This window comes from Pelecanus crispus, chromosome 3, assembly GCF_030463565.1.
Source record: "Pelecanus crispus isolate bPelCri1 chromosome 3, bPelCri1.pri, whole genome shotgun sequence".
Taxonomy (NCBI): Eukaryota; Metazoa; Chordata; class Aves; order Pelecaniformes; family Pelecanidae; genus Pelecanus; species Pelecanus crispus.
The window spans coordinates 59,218,120-59,241,787 of record NC_134645.1 but is presented as its reverse complement, the minus strand read 5'-3'; the positions used below and the strand labels follow the sequence as shown (position 1 = coordinate 59,241,787).

The 23,668-nt window shown below is 44.8% G+C and overlaps 1 protein-coding gene across 1 annotated transcript; it reads left to right on the top strand.

Annotated features, from left to right (window-relative positions):
* The first annotated feature begins 1,694 nt into the window (after positions 1-1,694).
* On the top strand, positions 1,695-21,818 carry LRP11 (LDL receptor related protein 11). Its single transcript, XM_075708290.1, has 7 exons — positions 1,695-2,235; positions 7,434-7,597; positions 12,134-12,275; positions 14,374-14,499; positions 15,267-15,476; positions 21,286-21,387; positions 21,664-21,818. Exons 1-7 carry the CDS (start codon positions 1,695-1,697, stop codon positions 21,816-21,818), a joined length of 1,440 nt encoding a protein of 479 aa, XP_075564405.1.
* Positions 21,819-23,668: the final 1,850 nt, after the last annotated feature.

The window sequence follows — 23,668 nt, the reverse complement described above, 5'->3', positions numbered from 1 at the left end:
TTCACAGTCAGCACCTCCGTTATGAATGGATTGATCACCTCTCCAAACATTTCCAAAAAAATAAAATCATGGCATTTTAGCCTGATTTTCAAAGCAAATGAAGATTATATCATCTTACTGCCTAGCTGCTCCATCTTCCTGTAACCTTTGAATGCATTGACCAGTTTCAACTAAATTTGGTAGGGAATTGAAAGTCTCAAAAATATAATTTCTAGAAATGTAGAGAACCCATAGAGCACATAGCCAGAGAAAAGCTATCCTCAAAAGCTGCACTGCTGATGGGCCAACCTGCTTCAAAGAGTGACTGAACCGCAGTCCCGTGACTTGGGGGAGGAGGAGGAAAAATCGTAAGCTGAACCATAAGCTGCATGTGCGTTTCCTGGGCAGCACCAAAGGACCCACAATGGCAGAGTATTAAAACAGATTTGTCTTAGAAGCAGTTCTGAGTTATGCTGGGAACATGGCCTAAACCAACCCCCAAAATATGAAGGATATTCAAAATACCCTGCCAGAATGATCATTTTTTGATGCAGTTATTAAGAATTTTTCAGTAACTCAAGAAATGCATGAGTCTATGCTTAAAGATGCTTGCAAGAATGAAACAAAGCAACATGGAAACACAGAATTACCGCTTGACCTCTCATTACTAAAGCAAAAATACATACACCACCGCTTTGTATGCTGTGCAAAGCCCATCACCATCTCTATATACTTACTAGCACCTTTATGTTTCTTACTGCTAGTAGATAGTTCTCAGTGTGCCATTCGAGTGCTTTGAGGCTCCATTCGTCTGACAAAAAAATATGAGGCAGCTGTTTTGAGGGTTGTTGATCTTCAGGGAGGTCTTACTGTTACTCATTTGTGTCACAGAATCCGCAAGGCCTTTGTTTCATGTTTAAAAAATTAAAACAAAAGTTATGACAGATGTAGAACTGGTGGCGTTTAATTCGAAGCATTTCTCTGAAACTTTACTTCAAAAACTTGCATGAGCAGCTCTTCACCACCATCCTGGATGGCTGAGATCCCATCGGGGATTTTTTGCTAAAACTGAAGAAGTCACAACTTTGCTCGGTACATTTTACACTACTGGGCTTTTTTTTTTCCTCTTACTTTCTGAGCAGAAATGCTACACCCGGGACGGCGCCCTCCGCAATTTCCCTGTTTTGTGTTGTCTCCTGGCGTTCCCACCACCACCGCGGTTCCACTGACCACCTGCCCCCGTTATTTGTAGGTGTCACCTCGCCGCCCCACGGCCTCCCTTCCGAATATTCACGCCGGGGTGGCTTGCGCAAGCGGCAAACGACGTGCGCACAAGCGCCCGTGACGCGTGTGCCACGGGAGCAACGTGCGTTTTTAAGGCACGTTTTCAGAGGAACCCGCTTCTCTGCGGCGCTGGGGAGCGCCGGCGCCGAGCGGGGGGTGCGCACCCCCCGCCGAGGGGCTGCGCGCCGTGGGCGGGGCCACGGCCAGTGGGCGGGGCCACGGCCAGTGGGCGGGGCCACGGCCAGTGGGCGGGGGATCGAAGCCCCGCCCGGCGGAGCTGTTCCCGGCGGCGGGTGCTGAGCGCCGCCGCGCCGCCTCGTGCAGCCGGGCGGGGCCGGCGCCTCCCCGCGCCGCGCGCGCGGGTGCCGGCGGGGGGAGCGGGTCCCGCCGCTCCCGCGCCCGCCTGCGCGCTGCCGCCGCCGCCTGGGGCCATGGCGGCGCTGGTGCTGGTGCTGCTGGCGGCGCTGGGCGGGCGGGCCGTGCTGCCGGGCGGGCGGTGCGCGGCGCCGCTGGCCGACCTGCGCTCGCAGATCTCGGGCGTGGAGTCGCTGCTGGAGGAATTTCGCCGGCAGCTGCAGCAGGAGGAGCCGGGACCGGCGGCGGCGGCGGCGGCGGGCGGCGGCGGGGAGCGGTGCGGCGGCAGCAGCAGCTTCTCCGCCAGGCCCGACTCCATCATCCGCACCAAGGACTCCATCGCGGCCGGCGCCACCTTCCTGCGGGCGCCCGCCGCCGTGGCGGGCTGGCGGCAGTGCCTGGACGCCTGCTGCGCCGAGCCGCGCTGCACGCTGGCCGTGGTGCAGGGGCCCGGCCGGCCGCGGGGGGCGGCGGAGGCGGAGCTGGGCTGCTACCTCTTCAACTGCACGCACCGCGGCCGCCCCGTCTGCCGCTTCGCCCCGCACCGCGGCTACAGCACCTACAGCCGCCGGCCCGCCGGCATCGCCCCGCCGCCGCCGCCGCCCGCCGCGCCGCCGGGTAAGGGCCGCGGTGGGGCGCGGGGCCCGGCCCAAGATGGCTTCGCGCGGCGGGGGCGGCGCCGGCCGCGCCGGGCCCGGGGAGCGGCGGCCCCACGGAGGGGAGGAAATGGCGGCAGCCGGCCCTCGGCGCGGGGGCGGCGCCGCCATTTGCCGCCCCGCGCCGCGGGGCCGCTGGCGAGGAGGGGAGGGGGAGGCTCCGGGCGGCTTCCGCGGAACGGGCGCCCGGCTCATGAGGCGTCGCCCGCGGCGGGCTGGGCGAGGAGCGCCGGGCAGTGCCATGCCTTTTCGGCGGGCCCCCTCCCCGAGCCGGGCGAGGCGGCCCAGCCGTGCCCCAGGGTGCGAGGGCTGTGCGGGTTTGGAAAAGCCCGGCGCTCGCACCGCTGCCCGTGCAGAAGCCTCGGGAGCGGCCGTGCCGGGTGGCCGGTATTTGGGAGCCGGCCGGTATTTGGGAGCCGGCCGGTATTTGGGAGCCGGCCGGTGGGACGAGCGTGTTCACGGGCCCCGGGGCGACCAGGCGGGTCGCAGCAGGCGTGGGTCGGGTTCCCCAGGGCATCTGCGGGTGCTGGGCACCCTGGAAAGTGCGAGCTGCTGGGGCCAGCGACAGCGGGACCGGGTGCGGTAGCTTGAGGGGGATTTACACAGCAGCCGAGCGAGGGCATACCCTTCTTCTTGGGGGGTGCTGTCGAAAAGTTGTCGCCACAGTGGGTTTCTCATTCACTTAATTTAGAATTTTTCCTGCTTAAGAGCTTCGGAGCTAGACTGAAGAAGAGAAGGGTGTCTCACGGGTAGTCCAGAGGCAGCACGGAGTCTCTGTGTAACCCCCTCTGGAGTCTGGGCCACATCAAAAGCAGGCGTTCCTTCAGCCCTGAAGCGTCTTTAAGAACAACGTAATCCAGAGCAAGCAGCTGCAGATGAAAACAAGTCTGAATTTCTAAATTTGGAGCCCGTTTCCTAGCATCTGATCCAGAGAACTTACTCGCACTCCCCCACCTCCTGTTGTTCAACAGTTGCATCTTAAATGCACTTTGTCTTGATTGCATTGCCTGCTTTCCTAAATGCCCTCTTCTTTATCTTCTTCAGCTATATATCTCAACTTAAGTAAATTAGTCGGTGCACGCAGCATGAAGAAAGCCTGGTGGTGGTGTGAATGAAAACTCTTGTGTCCAGATGGGTCCTGCTATTACTGCTCCCTTGGCAGGGGAGACCTCAGGCTTGAGGTCCGTCCAGTCCTGCCTGTTTTATGAGAATGCCAAGGGGAATCCCCTGGAGATAAGAGAGAGCAGGGCCTCAATTTTTAGAGGCGTTACGATGCCTAAATATTTTTTGCAAAGTGCATGGGCAGGTAAACTAGGGAGCTATAGGGAGGAACTTGTGGCAGTAAAGATGATCTTAAGATGCCAGAAAAACCCAAGGTGTGATTTTGACGTTTTCAGTGGGGGAAGTATTAAATCCACAGCACTATCGACTTTTGGGTAATGTTTTATAACCCTGTATGCCCTTGCAAGATAGAACGCTTAGGACTAGATTTTGCATCAAAGTCACAGGGAATTAGGCTTCTTTGAAAACCTTCGAAAATATCTTCAAATGTCCTTCATCATTTTGAACTACCTTAATTCCATTACAACCTGGCGCAAATGTAGAGTGCAGTTATGGCATGATATAAATATACTACTGTTCAAATGATACTCTTCCTATTAGAAGTCTTGAATTCCTTGCCCTCTTGAATTCTTGAATGCCTTGCCTTTTAGGCAGCTTTCGTGACTACCAGCACTGGGCTTGCAAGGCAATTTCAATTCCTAATCTGCAAATTGCTCTGTGTCCTGTTGGGTTTATTTAAAAGTCTGCCTTGTGGGTGATGGTGGTATCGGAAACAAGGGATTATGACTTCTTAATGCAATTACCCTGGAGCTGAAGCAGAACCACGAAGGAGGATGAACTTTTATTCAAACATCTGTCAGCCGTGACATAGACCAGGAGAGATAAAGTTATGATTGAATTATTTTGCTCTCTGATGTTATGTTTCCACTGCATTCTTGAATTGCACTGAAAAATTAATCTGTACAGCAATGCATCACCGGGTGATGAAGATACAACTCTTTTGCCTTATGTCACCCCATGACTGAATTTAGGAAATAGAGGAAAGAGCTTTGCATTTCAAGATTTTTCTGTCACAAGGGAATCGCATTTTACCTGTTCTTTTTCTTTCGGAGTAGTGTGGTGTTGAGTCTTCTGCCGTTTTCTTTTTTATAATCCCAAACCAACATTTATCCATAACCATGGTGTATTCGTAATTCCAAAATATTTCTGAGATAGATATATATATATATAGTGATATATAATATCACTGAGTATACAGTGATCTCTAGGGTGTTGTGGTTTCATTTATGTTAAATATCTTCAGTAAACCAAGACCAATTGCATATTTAATTCTGGGAGCCGTTAATGACAGATATGTATTCTTCAGATCAAGTGTATCTCTGTGTACTTCAAGAACAGTCAGCAGTGGAATGAATTTCTGGACTGAACATTCCAGTGTAAATCTGAGCCCTTCACTTTACACCCAGTTTGTGCTGGTTTAGCTGTGGATTTACTTTGCACTTCCAGGCAGTTTGTACTGGGTTAACAATGAAACCCCATATGCCTATACTGAAAGAAGAGGTAATCCTTTTTGCCTTCATTAGGTAATTTTTTTAATTTTTGATGTAGAAAGAAAAGAGGACTTGAGTGCCTCATCAGAAATGTCTGACTTTCTTTCTGTGATACTCACTAGTGGTGAGCAATGGAGGATTCAACACAAAGGTAGACTGATATCAAATTCAGGAATCGGTAGTAAAAAAACCAAAGTCTTCATTCAGACAACTGGCTGGCAGCTTCATTGTTGGCAGGCCAAGTCTGTATAAAGGGTGGAGGAAGCAGAACAAATTAAGCCTGTTGTGTTCCCCCCCTAGGGAAAAAGGTTGCTCTTAAAGTTGCGGCCCCTTTTCTAAAAGCAGCCAGCTCCAGCATCTCAGAGTGTTGTTCTGGTATATCAGTTTCATCTTGCTTATTTATGCTCAATCTAAATAATCATTAGAAACAGAAGTTAAAAGATGCTTTAGGGGCCTGTTTTTTCTGCTAACCTGTGGCTGATAGTCCTTTACTCCCATGAGCAGTGGTTTTAAGTGGCTCCTGAGTATGCCCCCTTGCTTTTTAATGATGACTTCTTGGCATGTATTCCCCAGATTTGGAGGTGTTTCACTCTCTAAGGATAATGCTGTTGGAAAAAGGGTCTTCAGCTCAATAGGCTGTCTCCTCCCATACCAGATGTCTCTCTCAGGCCAGTTTTTGTTTCGCTAGGGCAAGAGACAAGCTGAATTGCTATTGATTTGCCTTTCTGAGCATGTTCTGGTCTTCTACAGGCAAAGGCTTGGTACCTCCATCCTTTGGGACTAGAGGCCTGAGTGTGGTCCCTCACTCATCTTTAGCAAAAAGCTGGCATGAATTTACGTGAGCTGCCCCAACGTGAAGTGGTCCTGCCATTGCAACTCAGGCTGCTGGAGTATGAAGTTAGTCTGGGAAGAGAAGATCCTTATTGCTTAGGGCCCAGGGGAAGCGGGGCTTGTCTCTGCCCCTGCAGGGCATTGATCAAGTCATTTATACCAGACAGGTGACATGAAACCACTTTCCAAGGTAGAAGCAGAAGCATGGGCTGTGCTGTTTCAGACCCAGGTCGGTCTCTTTTTGACAGTGACTGGTAAAGTAAATAATCATGTGAAGACTGTATGTAACTCACATATACCAAGTAAAAGTTGCCCTGGCGCCATAATGACGGTGTTTATTAACAGTGAGGGTTTTTTTTTTTTTTGCACCTAAATGTTGCTTTTTAAACATAGTTGGTTTTGAGAACTGAGTGTATACAAATTATGCAAAGCTTCCTGTGCCAGCTGGATGAGCAAGAACTGTTTCATGCCTTCTATTATTAGACCCTGTTTTCAGTTATTTGTACATTTTCCTAACTTAACGCATTTGCCTTGAAATTTCCTATGCCTTACAAACCTCTGAGAAAAACAAGAAATAAAAAGTTTGCTGTTTAGTCAGTGATGAAAAATTGTCTCACTGCTCCAGTGAGCTCTGTGTCTTCGAGCAAGTTCTTGAAAATGGAGAGGAGCACGTGCAAGGGAGAATCCCTACAGTGATGGGGAACCGCCTTTTCTTTCCTTATGCAGCTCTGCACACACTGAGTGAGGTTACAGCCTTGCGTTCAGTAGATGCTTGACATCAATGTCCTTTACAGGGTATCTTTGCAGGGGTCAAGAGCAGAAAGCACCCTGGCGCTTCAGGGTACCAGGAACATCCCATGCCCAGAGAAGGAATGAAACTCGGGCAGGGAACTGCAGGAAGATATGATCTTGTGGCTAAAGTTGTCAAATGCTGACTTGTAGGACCAGATTTTATCCATCTCTCTTCCCTGCACTGCCTGAAAGCTGCAGAGCAAATGAGTTAAACCACTTTGCACAGGCCATGGGTTTTGTTAGTCTAACAAAACCTAGTGGTCGGATTGGCAAAAGTACTTAGTACTCACAATTTTAATCAAAAGGAATTGTACTTTGAATATAGCAAAATGCTGTGAATCCAAAATACTTTGAAAAATTAAGCTTTGAATGTCTTAAATTAGGCACTTAAAATCAGTGGTCATTTCTGATTGTTTTTAATCATTATGTTATTGTGCACTGCTTCACCAGAATGCCAGCTTATGTTAAATAAGTCTTTCACTCCTGTAATGATGTATTATAAAAAGAGACTCAAAGAGTATTAAGTTATGCAGAGCGCTATAAAAGGTGTGCAGTAACTGCCATCTGACTATGTATGTAATTCATATTTAAATCCATTTTCCTCAGTTCAGATTAAAATCCACACTGATGCTAACAGTCCTGTTGTATTAAACATCCGTGTACACAGAGAGGTTTTTATGCCATGTGCTTCTAACATAGCAGTTATTTCCTGAAGAGATCACCGAATATGGAACAGTTAACTAAAATTTAAGTAGATGGTACTTCGCTTAACAAAATGTGCACTAATGAACCTGTCCTGTCTTTCAGGAGGTTGCACAGTGGTGAATCAATACCTTAACCAAGAAAAAAATATGTTTTATATAAATAATCACTCAGCTTCCCCTCGTAAATAACTGAGCTTCTTTTTTTTTTTTTTTTATTGAAGAAGAGGAATACGATGAGCCTCCCCGCTGCAAGGCAGGACAAGATATTGTGCTGCAGTCACCTGTCGACTGGGTGCTGTTGGATGGCCGAGAAAGCTCAGATGACCACGGAATTGTGCAGTACGAGTGGACGCTGCTGCAAGGTGACTCATCGGTTGAAATGAAGGTACACATGCAACCTTGCACATGGCCAGCCATTTGCAGATTGTTGTGTTCATTATAGCACGGTTTAAAATGTAGAGCTAAAAATATTAAATGTATTCAAATGGATATGGCTACCAGGTGCCCAAATTAGGATGACTGTACAACTTGAGCATTTATTTCATAGAACCATAGAGCAGCCCAGGCTGGAAGGGATCTTGAAAGATCATCTGGTCCAACCTTTTGTGGGTCAAGGAGCTTGGATGAGATTCTCTAGTGCCCTGTCCAGTCACATTTTGAAAACCTCCAGTGATGGGGACTCTACCACATCCCTGGGGAGGTTGTTCCAGTGATTATTTCTAGTGTTTTATACAGCTTATCTGTGTCCAGGATGGCATGAGACAGCCAGTAGCAAACCAGTAGATGCTAATACTCTACTGTATTTCAGTTCTGCTCTCTTTTGCCATTGTGCTCACTGCTTTGGTTTTTGGCTTCTGTGATCCAGGTTAGAGACACCTTAGTAATTCAGTTACTAAAAATAGTAAGATATTTTCACCAACAGTCTTCTGTCAACGCTTATGGAGAAACTGCAAAGAAATGTGTGATGTAGACCTTGTAAGATATCTTGAGATACTGTTTTATTGCATCTGTACAATTTCTGTGCATCTGTGCAATTTGGTTTCAACTTAAAGTTAACCGTCAAGAGAGGGATTCTCCATCCTGCCCTTCTTTGTGCATGCTCTAGGAGCAGCAGAAAAGGAAAGGAAAAATGTCTCAAACCCATAGAGTCTACTCACAGTCTCTTCATAGCCCACAATATTCAGGGCTCGGCAGGGTCTCCACCTAGAGCAGCAGGAGGGACATGTTAAAGGGGAGAGGGTGCGGACCACAAACCTTGCTGTTGCTGAGGTGCTGTCGATGGCTAGGAAGAGTTTAAACAGGACAGGATGAGCAACGGGAACCATCCAAAACCCAAGAGGCCATGTGTATCAGTGCCACCATGAGCAGTACCTGACAGTTGCTGCTTATGTCTGCTCAGCTCAGTAACATGAAAGACAAGTTGGACAAACCAATATCAGCAAAGTTACTCAAGATTTGTAAGGATGGAGCAAACCAGAGTTTTGACTAACATAAAGAGCTAGCTAAATGCACTGAAACCTAAAATTGTCATCCATGGAAAAACTCAACAGAACAATTGGTTATTCCTTAGTCTCCTGGAGGGCAGTGTAGGTAATGTGTAGGTAATTGAAAATCACCATGTCACGGTTAGGAAACAGGCTGCTGGATGAACCCTAGGAAGACAGTTGGGTTTCTCTGGTGAGTAGTTACTGAAATGTACGTACAAGTAATTTTTTATAACCTTACTCCTTGCAGAAAAAACAGCAGGAGTATTCAAAAGGATGAGTTAAACCAGTGCTACATACTTTTGCAAGTTTTGTCTTCTACTGCATGATTCACATCTGTGGAAGGGTGGCTACAGTCAGCCAGTTCTGAATTACTCGAGGCTGTATTGCAATTTGAAACTATGTCAAAGACCACTGTGAGTTTGTTTATCTTAATTTATTATGTTACTGGCTTGAAAATTAAAAAGTCAAAAGGCTTTTGTAAGGAGTACAAACAGCATAATACATAGAAGAGACCTGAATGAAGCTTTAAGAGTAGTTGCTAAATATCACCTGGATAAAGCAAACATTTTATTATCAAGAGTTGTTAATCTGACCCTTTGCAGCATTATTTTCTGTAAATAGCAATCAAATACTCTTCATCTGTGATGTAGTAATACGTCTAGAGTAACACAAAAATTAGAAGTTAGTTAAAAAATTTAAAGTTCATGTTTTTACTTTTACTCAGAGTCACTCCAAAAATAGAGACCAGTCTTATATTTATTAAGCCTGCAAAACACATTAATCTTGGCAATTCCTTTATACCTTGACACAGATTTATGTTTAGATAGATACGTTTCCATTGTGTTGAACTGGGCAGGGTTTTCTCTCACAGATATATACCATGACGATTATCCATGATAGTTTAATTAAATTTTAGAGTTGAGTTAATAATTGTGATTGTTCGTACAATCTTCAGTTGCTATCTTTAGTGCTTTAGTTGCTATCCTGAAGTTACTGGATTTCATGTCATCTATTCTTAGGAAACTGTATATGAATCCATAGCTACGAGGGAGAATGGGGCTGTGTTTAAATAAGATAAAAGGCAGCTGTTGCACTGCACTTACATACCAAAGTGTAAATAGAAGGTGCAGGAGAGGGGAAGGACTGTTATAAAGAGATCTTATCGTATTGAAGAAAGCCAATGGAAATTTTTTTTTCTATTGTGACTGATTATTGCTACTTAGATAATTTGCTTCTCAGATTGCTACCCACATCCTGTAGCTGTGCAGCTCTGTGACACTTGTGGGCAATTCTTGGGCTTTTTAAAATGCTGATTATCTGGAAATTTACTGTCTAGATTGAGCCAAAGTTTGTAAGAAAGGTACAGTCAGGCATTCTTCAGGGCAGGACGGAAATAAAAAGAAAAGCACAGAGGTTGCCAGGAGGAGTGGCGGCGTATTCAGAGGTCAGTGGTGTTTCTCTGGCTCTGCACTGAGAAGAGAGTTGGACTCCACGGCTCGTGAGTTTTAAATACCATATTTGCTCTCCCAGCAGTCACAGTGAACAGCAGCAGGTGTTTTTTGGAGCATATTTATTTCTGTAATACAATAAAGAATAAAATTCTAAGGTGTCATACATTCCATGAGGAGGTAATCAACAGCAAGATCAGATAACTGAGTGCATTCAGATCAATAGAAAAGGAAAAAAATTTCAGTTAGGAAATTCACTCACCAGATGAGAAAAATGAATTTATCAATACACCCTGCTGTAAAGCTAGGTCTAGGACTCTATTATTGAAAATTTGTGTTCTCTTTTAGGCATGAAACCCAACTTCAAATAAGCAAAACCAAAGGTCTTTATTGAATTTTGGTTTTAATATTAAAGATAGTCACAGAAGCTTTTCATGTGCCTTACAGTTATTTATAACAGCCCTGTGTGCTTCATTTGTAAAAATACGCTACATGTCGAATAAACCTGCAGAGCTTTGTAGTTACTGAAGTATGTGTCACTGAATTCTCAGACAGCTGGAGTTATTTGTGACTAGTAATTGTCACAAGGTAAGAGAAAGTTCAGCATTTGATGCAAATATCATACTCATTTTATACAAACTTATTTCTAAGTGACCATTGTACTAGTAATTGCAGTTTGGCACATGTTTTAAATTATCATAAAATAAGTTATTTTACTATTTTTTAAATGATCTAATCCAAATTAAATTGTTTATCTCTCTCTCACATGATTTTCTGAAACCTAATGTTTAGGTCACTCACTATAGATGAAATTATTTGCCGTTCAGAGCAAGGCATGGAAATTCAGCGTGGGGCATGGAAAAATTCAGTCTGGCAATTTGTAAAAGTTGCAAGTGACTGGATTAAATGTCATACTGGACAGAGGTGGGCAGTCTTGTTAATAAAGCAATGCTATCAGTCACCTTATCATAAATCAATGCATAGCAAAAGTAACTTCTGTGAATACATGTATATTGTCTAAAGACTAACTCGACAGAGAGCAAAATATTTTACTGCCTACCTTCTGAAATTATATTTCTAACTACTGAAAAATTGAATTAAATTTATGTTTCCGTTTATTCTCCATTGCTAAGATCCACAGCTCCAGGTAATAGCGTGTACCATGAAAAACAGTACATAAATGTCAAGCATGTTTATTTTCACAAATGGATGCAAAAAAAAGACCAAAACATTGCAGGTTGATACACATGCTTGATTAGACTTAAGAGAAGTATTTAACCTGCTGTCGTGGTTTAATCCCAGCTGGCAACTGAGCCCCACACAGCCGCTTGCTCACTCCCCCAGTGGGATGGGGAAGGGCAGAAGTGCAAAAGAGCAAAAGTGAGAAAACTCATGGGCTGAGATAAAGACAGTTTAATAGGTAAAGCAAAAGCCGCACGTGCAAGCCAAGCCAAACAAGGAATCCATTCACTGCTTCCCATCGGCAGGCAGGTGTTCAGCCATCTCCAGGACAGCAGGGCTCCATCACGCGTAATGGTTACTTGGGAAGACAAACGCCATCACTCCGAATGTCCCCCTGCCCCCTTCCTTCTTCTTCCCCCAGCTTTATATGCTGAGCATGACGTCACATGGTGTGGGATGTCCCTTTGGTCAGTTGGGGTCAGCTGTCCCGGCTGTGTCCCCTCCCAACTCCTTGTGCACCCCCAGCCTGCTCGCTGGTGGGGTGGGGTGAGAAGCAGACAAGGCCTGGACTCTGTGTAAGCACTGCGCAGCAGTAGTGAAAACATCCCTGTATTATCAAGAATTTTCAGCACAAGTCCAAAACATAGCCCCATACTAGCTGCTGTGAAGAAAATTAACTCTGTCCCAGCCAAAACCAGCACACCTGCATGAAAAGCGTCATACAGATAGGAGCTCTCTATTCCTAGAAGTTTATGGGTGGATCCTTTATACCATTTTTTTTCTTTGCTGTGTTTCTTTAATCAGGTACCACAGCCAGGAACACTGAAACTGTCTCACGTCCAGGAAGGCGGGTATATTTTCCAGCTAACTGTGACAGACACTGCAGGTCAGCGGAGCTCTGACAACGTCTCTGTGACCATTCTGCCCATGGTTCATTCTGCAGTAGGTGAGAAAATGACTGGAGCCGTTGCCTGTGCGACACCCAGGGTGTGATGTTCAGAGCAAGGGTCTTGATGGAGGCAGAAATCTTATTCTCCATTTCTAGTGTATTATTTTGCCCTTATTCTTTACATAGAATCATAGATCATAGAATGCTTTGGGTTGGACATCTCGTTCAGTTTTGAATTGCTGTTTCAAACTGAGGAAGCAAGCATCACTTGTTTGTAGTAATAACCTTCAAGCATTTAAATGCTCAGCCTTGTATTGCTAATAAGCATGCAGGGCTGGAAAAATGAAATACTGCCCTATCTATCAGGCACATCGTTAACAGTTCATGGCATAGTCAGATGGTGCGTGGAACGTGACAAGGCTTGTGCTATGGGGAAGACCCAGTGAAAAGCAGTTCATTGTAGGTGTGACACACAAACTAATAATAGTACTGGCCTGCATCTGTAGTCTGAAAGATGGGATGGTTTCTTGTTTTCATGCATTTAAGCTTTTCTGTGTAATGGTTGTTATCGAAGCCTTATGTTACTGGGGAAACTGAAACTAGAATTGACCCATCATTTTAAAACTCTGAGCTCAAGAAACATGTAAAAAACATAACAGGTAGAAAGTAAGTTAGATTTCAGTGGCTGTCAATTCTGCACTCTTTAATGTAATAACTTCTAATTACATTGTAATGAGCAAGTTGCTAATAGAGATCTGCTGCTCTGGCACAAAGGTTAAACTAGCATCATGACTATGTTCAGCTGAACTAGTAAAAACTTTGCTTTGCACCAGTGAGAGGGTAGTCCCAGCGGCAATAAGTTGGTATTACAAAAAACCCATTGTGAGTCTGTTTATGCCTGTATTCCAGTAATGGATGATAGAGTCGTATTCATTAACATTTAGTTCAGCTAAAGCAGCCAGAGAGGTTTGCTGATTTATTTATTTGCTGCTGTGGGTATCTGTGGTATCTTTTGGGTGGAGCACATAGAGGATTTCCTGCCTTTCCTCTTCTTTTAGTTCCCCAAGTCCATTTGCAATTCAAGTGCTACTGCTATAGTTAAACCAGTCCACAGTGCCTTAATGCATGCAAGACCGGTGCTATTATTAGTGCTGAAGTTTAGGAGATGCATTTTCTAAGTATGGTTTTAGGGGTTTTAAGTAGGCGCCTGTGTTCCTGCTGTACTTTCCTTAGCATTGCACAGCTTTTCGGTACATAAGCAGGATAACAACCGAAGGCTGTGACTTCCTTATGCAAGTCGATTTGCTGTTATAACATTAACCAAACACTGAATTTGATAGTGCTTTACAAAGCAATGAACTACACTGCTGTTGGAAAGACAAAAGCACAGATGTAAACACTTGATAATTAAAAGGTCAGAATGGGTTTCAGGAAAACTTTGAGTATGCAAAATGAAAGGTCCAGGGACACTCTCCATTTCCAGGGGAATCTAAATATTAAAGCAGACAGCAATCAGTTCTTTCTGGTGAAGGTCACTTGTGAGACCTTGTGCTTAGTCCTGTTCTGCCATGTGCTGTATTGGATTTACATTGCTGGTGTAAATAAATGACGAGCATTCTTTTAGTATTTTAATCAGGTTGCAGAAAACATTTCTTAAAAGATCCCATATAGTCCATATGTGTGCATGTAAAATAACATATTGTCAGAAATACCGAATGGGTATTTAGTAGGAATTATGTGTTGGAGAGACGCAGTTAAAGCCACAGAGATTTCATTTATTTATTTTCAGGACTGTCGTGGGTCTTTTAAGCCTGGGAAGATCTCCTTTCAGCTTAGGCCAGCAGAGTTTAAAGTGCTGTAGCGGTGCTGCACAAGGTGTAAGGTGCAACAGCCTCCAGGTTGAGTATTCCTGTAGTAAAGAGATTGCCGGAATAGTGATGAGGGTGCCAGGAACAGCTATTAGCTATATTAGCTTCTGTGTCAATAAAGCAGCATATAGCTGAGCCTGGCCTTTCTTCAACTTTCTGCTCTGTTCGTGGTCCTTCTCGACATAGTGTGGTTTTGCCTTTTCCTTGGTGCTGCAGATTTTAGTCATTGACTCAGCATTTACTGCTTGGATTTCTCTTTTGGTAATTTGCGAACTGTTTCTCAACAGCCTGTGTTGGGGTTTGCTCTCGCTACCAGTTTCTGTGTGATGATGGCTGCTGCATTGACATCACGTTTGCTTGCGATGGCGTGAGACAGTGCCCTGATGGATCGGATGAAACTTTCTGCCAGAACTGTAAGTGCACCAGACCACAGGGTAGCTTGTGAAAGTAACTGCGGCCTGAATGACCAAAGGGAAGTGATCCCCCTTTGGTGGCCTCTCTCCCCGTGAGCAAGCAGCTTGCGCCCACCGTAGAGCCTTTCGCTGGAAATAGCACATGCGAAGGTTTAATGTCTGTGTACAGCAGATGCTCAGAAATTAACTCCCTTTTCTTCAAAGCATATCAAAACCATCAAAGGTCACCCAATGACAGACTTTGTGTTAAGAGTTCTCAACATTTAAAAGATCAGTTCTTTACTTGCATGATGATTCTGGGAACAAGGACCCTGGTCTTGATCTGAAAAGGTGTCTCAGAGGTATGCTTCAACGTGCAGCTACGTACCTTGCAAGAATCTGAAGCACTGGAAATGTGAGCACGTAGGGGAACCGGTTGATTCACCATCGCTCTGTTCGCTTTCATTAGTCATCCTTAGTATGTACCCATGCTCAGCTAAGTGAACAAAAATCATCAGCAGGTCAATTGGCACGATGGCTAACCACTCTTTCATTGGTATGTCAGTTGCTGGATTTCACTCTAGGGTTCATGTGTATACCCTTGCTTAAGAACTGACAGCAAGCAATTGTTAACTTGCTGTGTATCTGGAACTCACATTTCATCATGTCTGAACCTGATGAACTTGTTTAGCCTGCCTCAAGGCCCATATCACAGGGTCTTCCATAAGAACACTTCCATTCCCTTCAATTCTATATAAAAACTATGATTTTTGTTTCTGTTAACACAGTCGGCCCAGGCCGGAAGACAGTGTCTCACGTGGCTCTTGGCACTACCCAGCAAAGGACTGTAGGACTGACAGAAAACACAGATGAAAACTTCTCTGCAGAAAACACTCTGAAAGCCACTGCCAGAAATCAACCGCTTCTTTCAGTAGATGCAGACATCTCTAACCAATCGCTTTCTCAGGGACTAAAACAAATCAGTGGATTTGTGCCAGGTAAGAATTGAAATGAACCAATTCCAATAAATCTTTCTCTCTTGAGGAAGAAAATGTCTTGCACCTTAAATTTAATTAAATTGTCTTTTGGTGCCTGGCTAAGAGTAAAAATTTGCAAATATACAAAATGCAAAAGAAGCTTGTAATAATTAAGTTACAACTAGGTATTGCTTTATAAAGTTGTCTGGTTCTTACCAGGTGCAAAAATAAAGTTAAAATGTAGAAATGCTAGGAAAAGAATACAGTCTGAAGGAACAAACCATGCAGTAAGCTAAATACAAATTCTGCCACAGGTTCAGCTGTGTAAGCTGATCTATAAGGCTCTTTAAATCTGTATCGGGGTACCTTCAGGCGAACACAACAAAGTACTGCTCAACTTGGGTGAGGGTGATCCTGGTGCTAACGGATGACTTCCCCCCCCCCCCCCCCGCCCCGAAGTAATATCTTGATTATTATGGGCACTTGTTTTCTGAAGTGTGTCTCCAGGGCAGGAGAAATCTTTTATCACTATAGAAAAGGCTCACTCTTTGGTAACAAGCAACCCCAGTGGTATTCTCCGTAGTGGCTGCAAGCCTGTTGTGAATCAGTGTGTAGTGATGTTACAAGCAGAGTCACCAACCCTTGCCTTGGTAAAACTCCAGAAGCTACAATAAAACTGGTGTGTCTTTTAAGGTTCTTGCGGGTGAATTAAAATGATCTGAAATGGCAACTGGACGAAAGCAAAGCTGTGTGCACAGAGCCTGAAATGAGTGTGAGACCTCCCACTTTTATTTCTTCAGAGTTCAGACTGATTCTTGCTACCCAAGATGCAGCTAATTATAAACACTTTATTTTCTTGTTACAACAAAGCAGTGCTCAGTGCCCTCGGTTGCTGACTCTTGTAAAGGGCACTTCCCTGGTTGGCACTTTGGTGTTTCTTCAGATGCTTGTACTTCATCTGTGGAGACTGCAAAGGGAGTGAAAACAACGTTCTGCAAGAATTTGACTGCCTCGGTGAATGTGTAGGAACTGATAGCAAAATCTTCTCTCGAGTGTTTCCCCCTTTTCTGGCAGTGTAGATGACCTCGGTGCTGCTTATTGGAATGACTTAAAATTCTGAAGTCTGCCCCAAACTCTTCTCACTTGCATAGTCCTGAGTGACACCTGATATGGGGCCACCCAAACCAAACATCAAATTGCCAAAGGGCATTGCAGGAAAGTCAGCTGCTAAGCAGGTCTCAAAAACCATTTGGCTTGTGAATCCAGAAGTAAAACCAGAATTGAGGTCACCAACTTCAACAACCTATGATCAGAGGTTGTAATTGGAAGTGCATGTAAAAGCGTGGCACTTTTTTTGCATAGTCATTTTCTGCATTTACCCATTGTACAGTGACTTCCTTGCATCATTTTTGCTCTCAAGGTAGCAGTAGACAGTAAAAGAAAAAATTATTATAAAACTAAAAAAATGTGATGGGGCTTCAGTGATTAGTGTACTACCCAAAGCTGTTGTAATCTTTTTAATTTTAAACAGGCAAGGTTTCCAGTTGACCATGTCTGGTTTTAATTCTTGTGGTTTTAATACTGCTCTTTTGACACAGCTCAGTCAGAATTTAATTTCAGTTAAATGATACTTACAGATTTCCTTGTAGAATAGAAGGACGCAGTCCGTACTGACCCAGGAGCCCAATACTTTTAACCAAAAAAGCAGCTAACAGCTCAGCAAGTTTTTAAAATGCCTATGGATCAGTTCCAAACAGGGTGCATGTGGTGGGACATGAAGAGGTGCTAGGTACCTGGGGCCAAAGGGCAACTGCCAAAATCTGCTCTGAGTTGCTGTCTTCTCACGCAGGCACTTAAACTCTATAGGAGTCACATGCTGTACGTTAGTGATTCCCAGAGGTCCAGAGAGGTTCAAGTCCTGCCCCACTGGCAAGCACCACAGTCTTTATGGAGTTGAGGAGACAGGCATCTCCTAAAAATCCACCCAGATCCGTTAATTAGATTTCTCTCCATCACTGCCATCTCAAGGCGGTTACAGACTAAATCTAATAATGAGGTGCTACAAAAATGAGAGACACAGAAACACTGGAGCAGCTCCATGAAGTCCATCTGAAAAAGTGTTCAGGTGGGCAACAATTGCTAGATGCATTTTTGAGGAGAGCACTGAACAGAAATCATACCAACCACCACAGAAGTTCAGCAATTCCACTGGCAGAAATCCTGTTCTGGGATGGACTGTCTCCTGAGACAGTGCCGGACCCGCTGCCGGTGCCAAGGCAGAGCCTGCGCCTCCGAGTCACACTGTAAAGGTCTTTGTTGGACCAAGACAATAATGTTGCTTGTTAGCCTACAGTTGACTTAGCAAGCATCCAGGCTCCTGGGATACTATTATAAATAAATTTCAAAAATAAGCTTGAACAATTTTAACGTCAACATGGTGAAAAGCCCTCTACTTAAGATACATATTAAGGGATATGGCTTTACAGTGGCAGCACAGGTTCCAGCTTTTCACTTGAGAGCGCTCCATTCAGGGCTACATTTGTCTTATTTCTTAGTTGGCATTTGCAGATTGTCGTGGAAATACAAGCCAGGAAGGAAAACATGATGCTCTTAGATCCAGTGACTGCAAGGAAGAGCAAGAGAAGGTGTTGGCATTAAGGGTAATTTACCTACCGGAGACGGCATGTGGCACATTCTAGGCTGCTACACGATGCTTGATACAGGAGCTTTCAGCGGACTTTTAAAGAACAAAAGTTTTTTCCCAAGAAGTTGCAGGACTGGGGAGTTGCTTTGTTTTCTTCTTTTACATTTGTTTGTATTACGGTGGTGGTTACAGTACCAATAATGACAGGTCCCTTCTGCTACTTACGTTCCCATAAGCAGCTTTCATCTCTGAGAATCCAATAAAGATGTCCAGTAAAGGGACCTCCTTGTCAAGGACCACCATATTTATCTTTTCTCCATTTTAAAAGGAGCTTGGCTAAGCTGTAATGTTTTGAGCTGTGGCATAGCTCCTTGCAGCAGGAGTACGAGCTTTCTGCCTGTGAGGGTAATGCTAGGGGAAATTTGTCCCAGAATCCATTTTCTCCTAATGGTTTCTCTGTTCCAAATTTCCCTTAACCTGCTTTCTTTACTCCAGTAGCCCCTCATGTTTGGCTCTGACTTGATACAAGCTTTTTAAAAATATACGCTTAAGTATGAAAAATGTGAAAATATACAAGTCCAAGGTAAGGACTGTTTCAGACTTCTACCTGACCTAGCAGGGGGTCTATTCACGGTAAAGAGGGGGAAAAAAAACCAAAAGTCAGTCATTGTTGATAATGGGTGAATCTTGTTCTGCACTCCTGCCTTTCCAGTGGGATCCCTCTACAGCAGGGTGACTCCAGGGGAACACCATCTCCAACTTAGAGACAACCTCCTCAGGTACTCAGGGTATGGAGTCTTCTGCAACAGACTCACAGTATACTTTTGCCCAAGCTGGAAGGCTAAACATTTTCTTCCATAGCTGGGAGCGGATGCAGGAAGAGGCATCTGATGTCAATAAAGGAGTCTTCTCCCTTTGCAGACATATCTCCATAGTGAAGTAGTCCAGCCTGCATCTTCTCCAAAAGCCAGCGCAGCGTTTCCGCATGGCTGTCTCCGAAGTGCCCCGGCATCGTTGTCCAGGGCAACTCTCAAGCCCAGCTGCATATTCTGGCACTGCTGCACTTGTAAATGAATACAGCAAAAATATAGTTGCAGCAAAGCACACTGGAACGAGCAATGGGCTGGTTTCTAAGCAGCAATAGCCAGTCTAGCACACACAGTCATGCAGACGGCTTGAATTCACAAGCAGCCTGAAGATTTGCACTCCCCAGCACAGCCAACTCAAGTGTATAAATCACCATAACAGCTTTGCATTCCCCTGGCACGGGGTGTCTGCCTCTCCCCAGGCTGCCCGCACCAGCTGTTGTGCAGTACTGTTCAGGGCTGGGATTACAACGTTTGACTGAGTGCCCAAGCCTTAGTCATGTTTTTGCTGCGGAAGCATCGACAGCAGTAGCCATAACCTGGCATAAAGCCAGAGCCTGGGTGGCTGTGTTGTGCCTTAGAGCAGGGACATTAGCACTAACCTCATGCCAGTATCGATGAAACAATTTAAGCTTTAATTAATGGTCGTGTGTATTTGCTGCTGCCGCTGACAGGGATGTGTTCTGCAGCACTTCGGTGCTGTTGGTGGTGGGTGGGAGTTACGCGTGGTGCATGTTCCAAGTTAATTGACTTAAACACTTCCTTAACACCCACCACTATATGTAATTCCAATTACAATGTTTAACATTCGTATTTTACAGGTCTTGTAGCATAGTATGTTTCCACTGGCATCGTCACAGTTCTGAGGGCTGCCAGCAAACATATCACAGCACAGTCAAAGTGCCCTTCAATATTTATCAGTAAAAAACAAATACAGTCATTACATTTAGAAACATAGGCGTATTTCTGATCTTTGCGAGGGTGTGTTGGTGGATTAAGCCATCACTCTTGCACAAAGTGTCCCCATAGCTGTTGGAGTAAGACTTCAGTGGGAGGGCTGGAGGAGGGAGTCCCAGCTGGGTTACTCTTTGCTTCTGTGAAGCAAAACTGCAGCTGCCTGCACTCCCAAGATGAACGCTTCTTGGCAGCAAACTATGCAAGGTCTGAAGAACAAGTCTGATGAGGAGTGGCTGAGGGAACTGGGGTTGTTTAGCCTGGAGAAGAGGAGGCTGAGGGGAGACCTTATTGCTCTCTACAACTACCTGAAAGAAGGCTGTAGTGAGGTGGGTGTTGGTCTCTTCTCCCAAGTAGCTAGCGATAGGACAAGAGGAAATGGCCTCAAGCTGCCTCAGGGGAGGTTTAGATTAGATATTAGGAAAAATTTCTTTACTGAAAGAGTGGACAAGCATTGGAACAGGCTGCCTAGAGAGGTGGTGGAGTCACCATCCCTGGAGGTATTAAAAAAAAACGTGTAGAGGTGGCACTTTGGAACATGGTTTAGTAGGCATGGTGGTATTGGGTTGATGGTTGGGCTGATGAGCTTAGAGATCCTTTCCAACCTTAATGATTCCTAGTTTTACTTTCATTAAAAAATAATCCAGCCACCAAGCCAGGAAACATGCAATTAATTACTACTCTACCTTTAATTGGTTTAGTGGTGGAGTTGGTAGTGTTAGGTCAATGGCTGGACTTGATAATCTTAGAGGTCTTTTCTAACATAAACAATTCTATGATTCTTCTGTGTAGTTACAGTCCTCTGCTGTATCTTCTCTACTACACAAAGCTGAAGTGACTCCAAGTCATCCTTTTTGAAAAGTTTTCCCCATGTATTTTTATGTCTTCCAAGTACGTATGTTATGCATTTGTATGTGTCAGGTAACAGACAGAATTAAGGTAATTTATGTAGCCAATCTATGCATTTCCCACTTTGCAAGTTCCAAGGGTAGAGATCAACATAACTTGAAATGGCCTCATTTTCACCTATATATAACTGCTTTAGTAATGTTTTAGCTCAGATTGGTCTATACCCCATTACAGAACTTTGTAAAAGAGAATTATATCCAACTTTTTTTCAGTGGAAAATGACCCCCTTGGGTTTGGTTGGGATGCATTGTGGTTTGCGATGCAAAATTGAATTTTCATTTTTGCTTTAGTTTCACATTATTTAAACAATTCAAGTTATACCATAAGAGTCAGAAGTTCTTAAACTCTTCTTATTAAATTTAAGCACTTTCACATTATTTAATTCTAGTGTCCTGTGGATAAGCCTTCCTGAGTCACCGAACTGCAATATTCATTTATCTTGCTTGACTTTGTGCAGATAATAGTTCCTCAGGGAAAAGAACAGATGATAAAAATGGGAATGGCATAATTGTGCCAAAGAGAGATCAGTTTGGAGGTGGTCGTCCAGTCCCAGAAACAGGTAAGACTGACCATGTGAATTAATTTTGAATTATGTTAGTTTTTTCAGGCAGGTGCTATAGATCATTGAATAGTATCACATTCATATAGTACATTGAATAATGTACTTCCATATTCTGAACTGTTCCTAACTTGTATGATCATACAGTTTAGTTTCTCAGCATGAGTTGCTCCAAATGTAGCACCTACATGATAGACTAGCTGAAAAATTTCAGGTTTTCTCTACCGATTTCTCACTGTATTAAATAAAGCATAATTTCTTTTAACCTCGTTGTAGGTGCTGTGTTACCCTTAGCCTTAGGCTTGGCCATCACTGCTTTACTGCTGCTTATGGTTGCTTGCAGACTGCGTTTAGTGAGACAGAAGCTTAAAAAAGCTCGACCCATTACATCTGAAGAGTCTGATTACCTCATCAATGGGATGTATCTCTAAAAATTGGATCTAGTCAGTTGTTTTCTCCGCTTTCTCCTGTGTCCATGAACCTCTGCCTCTATAAAAGGACCAAAATCTTTAGTTAAGTTTCAAGTGGAGAAGCAGCCTACGAGATGAGGAACATGTTCTTCCCCTTTGGTGATAAAATTCAAAAGTGGGTAGATGCCCGTGCTCAGAAAATAAGAAACGTTCAGGCTCCAGGGCGTAGCTCCAGTTGGCTGTTGTGCAGAAGGCATGGCAAGGTGGGGACACCCCAGACTGGATGCGGGGTGCCCTTGCCCTCCCCACAGCAGCCGGGGCCCCGGCCGCAGCAGAGCGTGCCCCAGGGCCAGGGCACGGGAGCAGCCGAGGCCCGGCAGCCGCGGCCGCGCTGGCCGAGGCGTGGAGGGAAGCCCGTGCCGCCCTGCTCTTCTCGGTGGTGCCACCGCTGCGCTCCGCTCTGGGGAGTGGGACACTCCAGAGCCACGTGTCACTTCACTGTCCAGCAGAGACTGATTTGTGTACTTCCCACCTGATGCACTGGGAGTATTTTCATTAAAGAATTTGTCTTGCTTTGTTAATTAAAAGCAATCGCTATCTAAGCACCAGCTTTTGTAATGGAATTTGGGATTTAATGAACAAAGCATCCTTTTTTCATTCATAGTTTAAACCTCTGTGCAGCTAACAGAGAGTCATGCTTACTAAATGCTAAAATGAAAAAATACAAGTCCTCAGTGGATGAGTTTGGAGTTACTAGTGCTTGACAGCACTCATGTGCGATCCCAGACCTATGTCTCTCCCCGGAGCTCAGGGCTTGTTCAGCCTTCTCCACCCCTAGCTCAACACCCTCCATGGCACGCGAGAGCGGCACGCAGCGGCTTTTACCTGAGACGCCGGAGTGTAGGGTTCCTGCTGGTTATCCCATAGCTCCCTGCAAAGCTTGAAAGCTTCGGCGACCTGCCCTCACCCCGGCAAAATTCTCATAGAATTAGAGCAAGTAATTGATATGTGTGAGTGAACTTCAGCTGTGTTAACAGTAAAATGTGTACAGTACATGTTATATATACATACATATATACACACCGTGCTGTCTATCTTGTTTGACTGTCCAAGGATGTCACATTCATCACGGGTCCCAATAAAAAGAGAGGCAAATGAGGCATGCATCTTTTTGTATGTCATCTTTTGTACTTCAGTAACTTTGAGTCAGCCAGAATATTGCCATGGTATACAAATAGTTCTTCAAGTTGCTCGGTCTTGATTACTTTATGTAAAATAGCTCTAATAAACCTATTTTATTCTTATATCTCTTGCATTGCCTTTATATTCAGCTACCAGCTAAATTTTGTGCTACGAGACCATAGCGTGAGAGCAGACAGAAGTACATTTCTCCTCTCTGTGAAACAGCCTTAAAAGAAGCTGGAATGTGTATGGTGGGGAGAGTTTGTTGAGATATTTTGTTGTAGGAGGACTGAGAAGAACAGGGCATCTTCCGCCGTGACCCCAAGCAGTACTTGAGCCGCGCAGGACGGCGGTCACAGAGCTGGCTATGCCAACCGCTCAGGGAACCCGCTTGCCAGTGCTCCTTGCTCAGAGCCCGCCTGCCACGTCAGGCAAAGTGCGGTTGTTCGTACTTCAGCGTTACATGGGGTCCAGGAGGCCTTCTGCTGATGCTGCCCATTTCTAATTTGGGAGCACGGCCTCTCTTCCATCCCAACCTACAGCAGGCACGGCAAATAGTGCAAGACCCAAAAGACCACATTTGAAATACAGCCTTCTAGGAAAGATGCACTGCCCATCTGGTTGGGGTGTTATTTCCCATCACTGAAATTTGTTTAGGGTTTTAATTAAATATCTAATTCTCCTTCACC

Coding starts and splice junctions, on each gene's coding strand:
- LRP11 (XM_075708290.1), top strand. CDS start 1,695: ATGGCGGCGCTGGTGCTGGTGCTGCTGGCGGCGCTGGGCGGGCGGGCC. Junction 12,276..14,373: donor CATGGTTCATTCTGCAGTAG/GTGAGAAAATGA, acceptor GTTTCTCAACAG/CCTGTGTTGGGGTTTGCTCT. Junction 14,500..15,266: donor TGAAACTTTCTGCCAGAACT/GTAAGTGCACCA, acceptor CTGTTAACACAG/TCGGCCCAGGCCGGAAGACA.